Here is a 12,009-nt window from a genome sequence, read left to right as displayed (position 1 = left end):
ACCAAGCACACTGGCAGTTCTTTCTGAGAGGGTTCATGGAGAAAGAACAGCAATTGTTATCATAAAAAAATAATCCGGAAATGCAGAAAGTAAAGTGCTGCACTTGCTTCCAGTGTAAATTCCTGTAATGTACGTGTGAGTGATACAACTTCACCATTAAGTATTTTTCTTGCTCTAAAACATGGAGAACAAGACTTTAATTAGTAACTTATAGATACCTTTCACAAAAACCCAGAAGTCAGTATGGTTGGTAAACTGCAAAGAGAATATGCGTCTATTCATTCCAAGTATTTTTCTACCTTTGTTTAAAATGCCTTTACAATGAAAATCTCAGACCTGCTGGTGATGTGGCAGATGTACCTTTTAACTTTTCACAATTTTGTTTGCTTTAAATGAAGAATAGTTTGCAGTTACAAAGAATGATCATTAATTCTTAGCATCATCATGTAGAATATGAAATGTATGAATTATAACAACACAGATTTTAATACAGTGCAGATGTATTAAATAAGACATTTGAGGAGTCGTTCTAAAATGCCATGTACGTGAGTACATAGTAGGCTCATCTAGGTTTTGATATGGCAGTTCTAATTCAGCAAGGAATTTGATCCAGCAAAGATTTATACACATACAGTTCTTTGGCAGCATCAAGACCATATACTGTAGTATAAAAGATGATACAGAAATAAGCGAGTTTCCAAAATTTCTATTAGTATGATATTATATGGTTATTTTAACTGTAGGTATAGATGAAGGCATTTGTCTCTGAAGGTATCTGTATTCATTGATAAGCATCTTACATACCATTATTTAAACAACACTGATTTTTTGACTCGGTTATTAAGATAGTATTGCAATACGATATCAGCAGACTTACAGTAATGGAGTTCAAAACAAGAGTCTGAACTAGGCTCAGGACTTTGTACACTGACAGATTCTGAAACTGCTACAAAGAAGGGGCATAGCTGGAGTTATAATGAGAACTGTTAAGAAAAGCCTTGCATTTCTTGAAACGACAGAGGTGGAGCTTTATTAAGACAGAACTGGAGAAAGAATCCTTTGGGATTCAGCTGGTTCTGAGCAGAACCCTGTGCCAGGGCAGTAAGAGGGAAATAAGCCATGGTGTGGGGTTAAGAGATAGGGGTAGATAATGAAATAATTTGTAATCTAGATTTAAGTGTCAGCTATTGTGAATCTTTGGTTTTTTATCTTTCTGCAATCAATACTTGCCAGCACCTAATCATCTCCAGGTCACTTACAGGTGGTACTGGGTTCTGTCCCTGTTCACTGCCCTGCAGCCTACTCCAGGTGCTCCCCCTCCCTCTTCCCATGAAGGATTAACCTGAATGTCTGTGATACGGTCAATCACTTCACAAAAGATGTGGAATTCGATCTAGAATAAGGGCTCCCAAATGCCTTTATCCTGGCACTACCGTTGGCAGCAGCAGTTGTGGTGGCGAGCTTCCAGCTCCACATTGGACCATGTGTGAGCTGCGTACTGCTGGTTCCCTCGGTGCTCTTCAGAAGCCTGTGCTCCCAGATAATCTGGTTTGGGAGGGCTGGTTTAGCTCATTCCCATGTGCTGGAATTTGTATCGCTTGCTTCTGAAAAGCTTGGGGGATATATAGGTTTTAGGCAGATGAAAGAATATAATCTGGGACTGAAGACTGGCATGGGTAGCAATTCATATCTGTCCCAATAGGCTTCTGTGAGTCCATAAAAAATACTTTTTATCTTTATCACGTTTGTCTGTGAAGCATTGTGTGCTAGTCTTGAGATGAATTTATTTGGGCTCTTACAGCTTTTGAGTTTGTCAAATAAGCATTTAGAAACATCTTTCCCCCCCCCCAGGGTAATGCCTTTTTACCCTTTGTCTTGTTTCCTTCTTTTTTTCTTTTTTAAATTATTTTGTGTCCCTGTCTCTTAAACGATGTGATACACAGAAGCTTTGCTTCATTTGATAGAATGTGGCTCACAGCTGAGGGCAGTCAACAAAGAACAGATCAAGTCAGCCATTTTTATGTTGTAGCTTGCTCTGGATATTTAGCATAAAGAAAAGCAGTTACTTACTATTGTTGAACAGAGAATCAGCAAAAAAACCCAACAGATAGGGAGGAATGATGCCGTAATGCATACAAATGGCAAAAGGGTTTTAAAAAGGAAAAAAATGCGAAAATGTTTTACTTTTGCGCAGGCTGCAAGGCAATTTTTCTTTCACAAGATAATCAGTAAATTTCAGTCCGAAGCAATTATGAGTTAAGCATTGTGCAAAAATCCTGCAGATCTAAAAAAATAAAAAGCTAATAAATGCTAAATATTAATAACCTAACATTCCTTCCCTTCCTCCCCCTCAAAAGCATGACAATGTATTTTGGTTTTGCACAGCTGGTTAAATTTGACTTAGTTTTAGATAGATTTTTTTCTCCTGTGTGTTGCCGAATGACTTCCTTTGTGAATCCTCGTCTTTTGCAACATTCCGTTCCAAATTCTAGGGATTTTGCTGCCTCTTTCCTATTTCCTGTGCAGAGAAAAAGCTGTAGGGTTTAATTTTCAATAAGAGCTTCTTTGAGGTCATGGCAGAATTTGGTGGTGGTAGTTGTGTCTTCTTATAGCCTGACTCATCCCAGGCCTGGATCACCTCTAGATGTTCTTCTGTAGGTAACATAACCACTAGCAGCTAATGATTAAAGAGAAGGAGCTTAGTAGGAAAAGCTAACAACTCAATTAGAGTCATAGAATGGTTCGGGTTGGAAGGGACCTTAAAGATCTCACCTAGTTCCAACCCCCTGCCCTGGGCAGGGACACCTCCCACTAGACCAGGCTGCTCAAAGCCCCATCCAGCCTGGCCTTGAACACTTCCAGGGATGGGGCATCCACAGCCTCCCTGGGCAACCTGTTCCAGTGCCTCACCAACCTCACAGTAAAGAATTTCTTCCTAATACCGAATCTAAATCTCCCCTCTTTCAGTTTAAAATTAATTCAAAGGCATGTTAGGGAAGAGTTATTGCTGGAAGTTGTTTCTCACAAATAACTCCTCCAGTGGGGATATACTGAGAACACTTCTGAAGTGAGAGGTCCACCCTGCAAATTCATGTATTGGGCCATATTAATAGGTACCACTTCATCTTGGTGCTGAGCTGGACAACCTGGCAGAGTTCATCTTAAAAGGGGACACTAATTACAGGAACACATGATTTGGTAAAGCTACAAAGACGTGGCTCTGGGTCTCTCAGCAACCAAATCTGCTGTCCCACCTGGCCCGTGGGATTCCTGTCCTTGTGGGGAAGAGTAGAGGGGCATCTCCAACACCAGCTGCTCCTCCCAGCCTTTACAGAGGAGGGTGAACCTCAGGTTGCTGTAGCGCTAAATGCACTGCTCCTTGTTTGATTGTAGCAGTGAACGCCTCTGAAAATTTTGAGAATGGAATATGAGAGGGTGGGTGTTTTGTTTGGTGGTTTTCTTGGTTTTGTTCTGTTTTTTAAAAAACTGCTAGACTTTACAAAACTACTTTTCAGCAAGAAATCTCTCTGCACTCCGTACTCCTTCCCTTCACTGTCCTTTTCTTGTGCTTTCTCTCTAGAAATATTTAATTTTTACCTTGTATGTATCTTATCCTTGTATATATCACTGTGGTTTAGTATTTCTAGCTCCCGTAGTGTTAGGGTCTTTCAACAAAAATGCCAATCAAATGCCAATCCTAATGTTTCCACTTAATTGCTGTTTATCAAAGGCTGTAGCAGCTGTGGCCAACATTCATATTCAGATTCATTTTGCTTGCTTTTAAGATCATAGTTAAAGAGTAATTTCATTGTCTGTTCCTAATTTATATTAACTATCCTTGTTTCAATCATTTGTTTTGGTAAGTAACTGTTAGAGGCATGTCTACTCTCCCCTTTCCTCCAAATGCCATGGTATAGTGGAGTAATTAGTTGAAGTTTGAGGTGATCTGTTCCCTAACCCATCCTGTAAATATCAATGCTAACAACAGTGTCTTGTGTTTTTTTTCTTTTTCTTTTTTTTTTTTTTTTTTATCAATGTGCTTCTTCCTGTGTGAATAATTATGTGTCTAGAAACAGCCATGGAGTGATTTTGCTGTACTGAATGGGGGAAAGATTAATAGTGACATTTGGAAGGCAAGTATATTGTCAGATTTTAGAACCTTTAATACTATTACCCTTGTTTTTTGCATGGCAGTGGCTGGTTTTTTTCCCTTTTTATTTTTCCATGAATGTCATTCATAACCTAGGCCAAAGTGAACGGGGGTACTGCTAGGGATGTCTAGCTCACAAACATGCTGCCTTTTCTGATCTTTCCACTTGGAATGGATTCAGTCTAAACTAGCAGGACAACTGCCATGACGTAACGAATGAGATGCCTGCACTGAATGAAATGCAGCTTGAGAATATATGCATGCCTCTTCTCAACTTCAGCCAGAAATACTATCGCTTCTTTGCAGGGAGGATTTAATTTCCCTTTGAAATAAGAAATAACACGGTGGTGTACTTAATACTATATTCATAGCAATTAATGCCATATTAATAGTGCTGCCTTTATCTCTAGGATCTGCATGCAGCCACTGTGAACCCAGACCCAAGTCTGAAAGAGTTTGAAGGAGCAACGTTACGCTATGCCTCTTTGAAGCTCAGGTACAATGACTTCAGAAGTCTCTGTGGAATGACCCATCTCCCTTTTGGACTGTGTAGTAATTTTTATGTGATTTTAAGATTGATTTTTGTCTCTTTTTTTTTTTTTCTGTAACAGAAATGGTCAGCAATCTGATGATGATGATTCTTGTAGCATCAACAGTGATCCAGAAGCCAAGGTCTGTAAGAAGATCCACAATGGGATAACAATTAAAAATTTGCAATTGTAAACATAACTTGCAAGGTGCAGAGTGCCTCCTAGGCTTTGAAATTAACTGTACGCCTCCTCTTGGCACAATGTAGATTGACCGTGCAAGACTAATTCCATCAAAGGAATTTGTAGATTTAAAGCTTCATTCAGTTTGTTCAGGAAAGTGTGACTTATTTTGAAATCACATAAGCCAAGGAATTGAATGTTACATCTCAAGATTCTACTGTCCAACTGTAGCAACTGACCCCTTGCACAACTAAATGGGTTTTCTGTCCTGAGTGAGAGAGGGTTCTGTTGTTTGTCATGGCTGGATAGCTTCCTGGGGCATTTGGTGGCAGAATTTGCTCTTTATTCTCAAGTTTGTTCCTTTTTTCCTTGTTTATGTGGTTGCTTGAACCTTGCAGCTAGTAACAAGGAAGTTACTTTTTAGAACAAGGAACTTCGTATTTTAGAACAGAGAATGCAACCTAGTTTGAGGATAAAATTTATAGAGCAAAATGAGACCATTATGTGAACAAGCACCGTAATTAAATCAGAGCCTTTACTGTTGTAATCTAAGGTTTTTGAGGAGAAAGAAGCAGCAGAAGGTTTGGAATGCTTGTATATATATCTCCAGATTGTCTTGCTGATGGTTTTGCCTTGTGCTTGCATCCATTTTTAAGGATGTGTGTGAATCTCTGTAATTGGAAATCCAAGTAATTTACATAAGTGTTTTGGCTGTGCCGTACACCTGCAGTGACTGACAGGATCAGAAGCTACTTACATGCAGGAAGACAGTAGGTAACAGAGTTAATAATTATAATAGCATTAATGATATATTTTAGGAGAGAAAACATACTGATCAGGGTACTTAAACTTCTTTGTCATCTTGATTATTTGGCTTGTGATATTTAAATCAGATGTGAATAAATGTGTTTTGCTTGGCAGGCTGGCAGTTAAAAAGCAAGGGTTTCAGCTGCACTCGTTACAATGACAGGCGCTAAATACCGAGCACACTAAATGGAGTTGGAAGAGTGATGAGCATTAGGTACCAGTCCTCTGAACCAGAAAGCTGTTCCTTTCAAGATAAGCCTTACGGTGTGGAAAGCATTATAGGGAGGCAGTATTTTGTTATGTCTGACTTTCCCAGGTGCCCTGCACTGGGTAGAATTGGGAGCCCTTCCTGCACGGAGAACCATGTCAGTATTTGTGTGGATGAGTAACTCGTGTGTCATCATCTCCCTTCCCTCTCTGGCTTGCTGTTTAAACTTCAAAATTTATGGAAATGATACCCATCCAGCATCAGGGAAATGGGTCAATGCCAAAAGCCTGTCCTCTTTTGTCTATCACAGCTGGTTTTATTTCTCCTGTTTAGACAAAATCATGCTGATGATGCTTAAACAGGTAATCAAAACCGAGCGCGGAAACATTCACAGAAGTGACTGAGAGGAGCAAGATAAGAAATAGAGGAGAAACTATACATGTTTGGGTTTTGTTTATTTAAATCAGTTGAGTGAAAGCACCTTACCTGCTGTCTGTCACTGCCTGATGGGGCTTTTGTAGTGACTGTGGGTGACTGCGGTGGTGAAGGACGGTGGTCCTGCGGGTGAAGCTGAGCAGCGCTGATGGTGCTCTGCAGCAGGAGAGGCTGTGGGCAGAGCTGCTCAGCGCATCTGCCTCTGCCCCGAGGACCGCACAAGCAGCTGCTGCATGACCCTACCTCGCAGGGGTGGAAAGCGGTCCGGAAACAGCAGGGAAAATCTTCACCCATGGAAAATGGTTTGGGATCTTCAATTCTCATGTGGATGGGAAGGGGGTGTGGGAGGTGTATTCCTTGCTAGCCCATTTTACCCAAAATATTGTGAGACTGAAGTAAGTTTGATAGCATTTGAAACTGACCACCTGAGACTTGAAAAATTAGATTATTTTTTTTTAGCCCCTTAGGCTCTCCTCTGCCACATGACGTACCTTAACTATATTTGATTGAAGCTTGCTTTTGTGTGGCAGCAAGAACAGATACTTTTTCTTCATTTCAGTGTAATAGAAGGAAGCTTTTTTAACTCATTAAACTCTCTGTTGGAAGAATTTGTTAAAATGAACCTTGATAGAGATATTTTAGAGATCTGAAACCTATTTAAACCTATTCATGACAGCGGCCAGTACATTTGAAAAAAATTAAATTAAAAAATTAAATTTCCTCAATGGCACCGAGTAATGCCATCTTTCAGCAAAGGGAACCATGCCACCTTGTGGAAAGCTGAAGTAGTTGTCTTCCCCCAGAGTCTGTCAACTTCTGCAAAGATTGTAGTACCGCAAAAATGTCAGTTTTGGGAAAAGTGTGTCATATAATTAATTTAATTCTTGTAAGAAAAGAGATTTATGCAGCAACACAGTTAAGCATTCAGAATTGTCAGTGAAAAACAAATTTTTCTCTATACATCATGCGCTTAAGATGCAGTTCAGAGCTTCATATCCTTGGCATCTTGGTACAGGTTGTCTGCACGAGGCCATAAAAGATAAGAGGAAGGGGGAGAAAGGGGAGCATGATTACATCCAGCTTTTTGATTTCTGTGATTTATTTTGGTAGGAATTTCTTGAATAGATGGCTCATTGCACTTGACAAGGATCCTAATTCTGCATGTGAAACATGCACAGGTGGAAATGAGTTTTGAATTGGTATTTCCCAGGAGACAGATCATAACCTTCCTGGTTAATTTATAGAGCAACCTGCGCCTTCCTAATTGAGTTTCAAGGGAGGTAAACAGATGCTTTTATCAATCCTGGACTGTAAGTTCATCTTTTCACATTGTTGTAAAATACGAAGGCCATGTCTAAAAGTATAGAAAGATGCTAAATTTTTTCCTTGCTGTCATGCATAGAAACTGAACCTCCTGAGAAACCCGTCTCTGTCCCTAGGAATGGGATGAAAAATAGAAAGCTTATGTGACCCAATTTTTCCAAAATCTTTTCAGAATTGGCCTGTTTGGCCTGATGTTTGGGCTTGCCTTTATTCTCCCCTTTTAAATGTGGTTTTCTGATAAGGCTTAATTTAGTCTTTCTGTGTTAAGCATGGATTTTCAAATTTCCTGACCACATTAGCCTGTTCAGCAGAGTTTCACTTTCCAGCCTTGCCATTTTATAGAGTAGTTTCGGCTATATATTGGTGTCTAAGAATGGGAAAGCTCTATACCTGCAGAAGTACTAGGCAGTTGTTTTATACTTTAGAAGCCAGTAAGTGCTCAAGATCTCAAAAGAGAGGAAGAGGAGGAGACTCTTTCCAAGAGGGGTAGAGGTAGGAGCTGCTGATACCAGGTATTTAAATTTAATTATTTAACTGTATGTGAACGAAAACACAGTTGGAAACACGGGAAATGAGTTGGTGATGAATTCCTTTGGATTACCTGGGTGTTAGGGATTAACCAGTTGGGCTTTTTGGAGTGATGTGAGGGATGTTTCTGACAAGCTGATTTGTCAGTTCACTTCTGGCTCTCATGAAAATGGCCTGTAAATAGCACTATCAAAATAATTTTACAAAATACTGGCTGCCCCCCAAAGACTTATTATCCATCTTGCTGCTGCTTTTCTTGCTATGAAGGCAGGTATGTGTGTTTTGGAGACATCCTACGTTTGCTTGTTTCTGGTCTTCTCCAGAAGTGAATATCCTGGCTAGAGACAGGACCGTTGGTAAATAACCAGTGTGTCTCCTTGGTGATAGAGATGAGTCTGATTTCTGATGCAAGTGAAGATTTAACCAGAGGGGAGTTTTTGCCATGTCTAGTAATTCCAAGAAAATCTTTTCACGCTGAAGTCTCTCTCACAGTCAGAGTAGCTTCTAAAATTATTGGTCCAAATAGGGAATATTCAACATTTTCCAGCAGTTTCACAGTCCACTTCGTGCAGCATATAATCTTCTCATGAGCACATGAAACAAACAGCCTCAGTTCAATTCATTTCAATTAATGGATTCAATTCAATTAATTAAATCTGAGGAGTTTATTCCATCTTAAATCTCCTTACAAAAAAAAAGATTAAATCTAAAAGAAAAATGGGGCATCTTCAACAGTTTTTCTTCTAAAATGATACTTCTGCTTGTTTTTGGAGTAGGAATTTGTTTCTTTCAAAAACATTCCTTGGTTTTCATTCCCTGCAAAATGGAACCTGTTCTAGAGTAGAGGACTAGAAGAAATCTTCAACCCATTACTTTACCCTTATAGGGAACCAGAATATATAATCCAATGTATTAATTTCAAGTTTCTTCTTCAATGTTTTTGGGTTGGTTTGGGTTTTTTTTTTTTGCCTTGACTAGTCTTACTGACAAACTGAGTCAAGCATTACCTTCCTTTGATGGTCAAAACCTTTTTAACCTAAACTTTTTGAGGCCATTTTTTATCTTATTCTATTTAGCCACCTTCTAGTGCGTTTATAGCAGGCAATTATGTCTCTTCTTCAGCTTAGTTTTGTTACAGTAAACAAGCCAAGTGCTTTTAATTATTCATAATGAGGCTAGGAGTGTTGCCATCTTCTTATGAGTCTGTTTCCCTAACTGTTGTAGCAACTCCATGTTTCCTGTCGTTAATTTTTAAATATGGGCAATCAGATTTTTTTCTCTGGGTGGAGTTTTTCTAGTGTCTTGTAGGGTAGCTTGAAAATGTCCTTATTCTCTATTGGAAAGTTCTTGACACATAATTTCATTTACTTTTTCAACTCCTGCAGGTAATCATTTTAGTTACAACTTAAGCCATAATTACCACCAGTGTTTGTAAGAGTGAGCAGAAGAAAAGTTTCAGTTTTCATCTCAACAATTTGCATAGCACCTTCATCAAGGCGGGGGAGTTGTTTTGTTTCATTTTTTTCAAAGAATCTTCTTGCTGTATCTGAAAGTTTCTTGTGAACAGCATAATTCTGTATTTTGGGGATTAGCCTAAACAGTATGTATGTAGTTCTTTTAACACTAAGCTACTGCCAGTAGAAAACTCTTGACAATAACTATAGAATAGCAAATGTTTAACTGTCTTCCCATCCTTGCAGCTTCTGGGTAGCAGTGGTGAGTGATACGGGGGACAGCAGTTTCTGCGCTGGTTGGTTGGTTCTGAATCTGGCTGTCTGCCATTAGCAGCATTAAGGAGATGATGCAGGTGCTGGAAAACATTCTGCTTTGACAGCAGTTTTAGAAATAGCAGACTAAAGCACTAAAACACATCTCCTCAACAGCTTTTTTTTTTTTTATGTTTTTGATTTTGTACATTAGAACTTTTGGAGAGTGTGTTGGCTTGTTCATTCTCTCTCTTTGATTGATACTTACTGCTGTTGACATCTGTTGTATCATTAGGCGATGTTATAATTGATAATGTCATGATGTGAAGTACGTCATAACACAGACCTCCATCTAGAGGATATTTGCTTCTGCCTTGTCCCTAAATGGAGTCTTGTTTAGTCAAATATGAAGATTAGTCCAGGGCAGAGGAAGGCCTAGTATTTTTCCCAAATCTAAGCAATTTTTCTAACAGTATACAGAATTAAAATATGTTTAATTGTTATAGGTATAAGTATCTGGGATAATGTAGTTTAATTTCTTGAGCCCTTCAAGATTTATAATTAGGTCCTCTGAAACGTTACATGTCTTTCACTCTTAGAAATACCACATATCTCTGGGATCTAATTAGATATGAACCTTCTGTGCAGGATCAGGGTGACTGAACAGCAGGAGAGATGTAGAGGGAGATTGTAGCTTTCCTTGGAAAAATACACCACAAAGCCATTCCTCACGTGAAAGAGAATGGAAGCTGCTTCAAAATTTACCATTAATTTCCAGGTTTGTAATGCAATAATTATGTCTTGAATTTGGGGGCATTATCAGTATTTTATTTCTTAAGATATACTGTATAAAAGATTTGCATTGGACTGCCGGATTTCTGCAGGATTGGGAAAAGAGAAGATAAAATAGAAGAACACTTTTGTTTCAGATCAGACCAAAATATCTTCTTGGCCTGTAAAGTTCCAGTACTGACAGCTGTCGTGATGCTGTTTCTTCCAGTGGTGGATGTTTAAGAAGGGTTTTCTGTTGCTTCAGCAGGTGAAAGTGCCTGTGTTGCCTTCAGTACCGTTTCTCATGGAGATGCACAGTGCAGTTTTTCTTGGCTGGGGTATGTATACAGCATCTCGCTGTATAAACCCCTTAACAAACCTGGCTGCTGTGCAGAACTCAAAAGAAACCTAGTTGCTGCTCTTAGAGACATTCTTTTGGAAGAATCTGCACTACCTAATATTTTAATGTTTCTTCTATTTAAGTGGTTTTAATCACAGTTGATTCGCTGCTCTGTGGTGCAGCCCAGTAAACTTTGTGGGCCAGCGGCACTTTGTGTATGACTGATGAAGGAGCTCTCAGGAGTGGACAGAAACCAGGGGAAGAAGCAGTCTGCATCACACCCATGTCCCATAGGCAAAAAGCTCCTGTTGCAGTTCTGCAGACCAGTGGATTTCGTGCACAGGCAGCTCCCAGTTTAGCTCAGCCTCTGCTGATGTTGCTGGCAGACCTCCCCATCAGCTCACCGGCATCTTTGCTAATACACTGCAAAGGGAATCACAGCCTACAGGCCTTCATACTCCCCACTGGAGACCAACCATTTCACCTTTAAAACAACATATAGCCTCTGTCCACTCCAACTGTAGAGCAGGCTCGTGATTGTAAACTGCCTCTTGAATCTCTGGTCATCTCCTAGCTGCTACAAAATAATCTGCTCACATGATATTTTTTGTATTTCTCTTCAATTATTTACATTAGCTTGCCAGTTTCAGATGGCTAGTTCTAGTCTGCAATGTCACAAAGTTTACCGTTCTGTTGCACAGATGTATTTTTAATGAAAAAAAGCTCGGTGCTTACTTATGTGGATGTATATATGTATAATGTATATTTTATGTATGTTATATTATATATAATATATACACAGTTTGAAAACAATGTGGTACAACCTTGACGGATTATTTCTCCATTGTAGACCTGCTGAAAGGTACATTTTTTGAGAAAGTTATTTTTTTAAAAAAAATCAATTAAAATGGAACATTGTGTTGAATGACAGAGCAATATTTAGATAGCTCTAGCCAGCATGTATATTTATTTTGGTATGAGTTCTAGCTCTAAATTCCACTTTAGAGGAAGAGAGGTCTTGCTTGGCAAAA

The 12,009-nt window shown here is 39.2% G+C and overlaps 1 protein-coding gene across 17 annotated transcripts in view; it reads left to right on the top strand.

Annotated features, from left to right (window-relative positions):
* APBB2 (amyloid beta precursor protein binding family B member 2) overlaps positions 1 to 12,009 on the top strand; it is a 190,858-nt gene that overhangs the window by 119,640 nt on the left and 59,209 nt on the right. For 13 of the 17 annotated variants that reach the window (XM_063336967.1, XM_063336968.1, XM_063336966.1 and 10 more), the window contains 3 exons: positions 4,071 to 4,133; positions 4,561 to 4,646; positions 4,762 to 4,822. In XM_063336967.1, coding sequence (XP_063193037.1) covers positions 4,071 to 4,133; positions 4,561 to 4,646; positions 4,762 to 4,822 — 210 coding nt within the window. The remainder of the gene's footprint in view (positions 1 to 4,070; positions 4,134 to 4,560; positions 4,647 to 4,761; positions 4,823 to 12,009) is intronic. The other 4 variants (XM_063336981.1, XM_063336980.1, XM_063336979.1 and 1 more) reach the window with 1 other exon arrangement.

This window comes from Chroicocephalus ridibundus, chromosome 5 (genome assembly GCF_963924245.1).
Source record: "Chroicocephalus ridibundus chromosome 5, bChrRid1.1, whole genome shotgun sequence".
Lineage (NCBI taxonomy): Eukaryota > Metazoa > Chordata > Aves > Charadriiformes > Laridae > Chroicocephalus > Chroicocephalus ridibundus.
The sequence above is the reverse complement of the archived record's forward strand: the minus strand, read 5'-3'. Positions and strand labels throughout refer to the sequence as shown.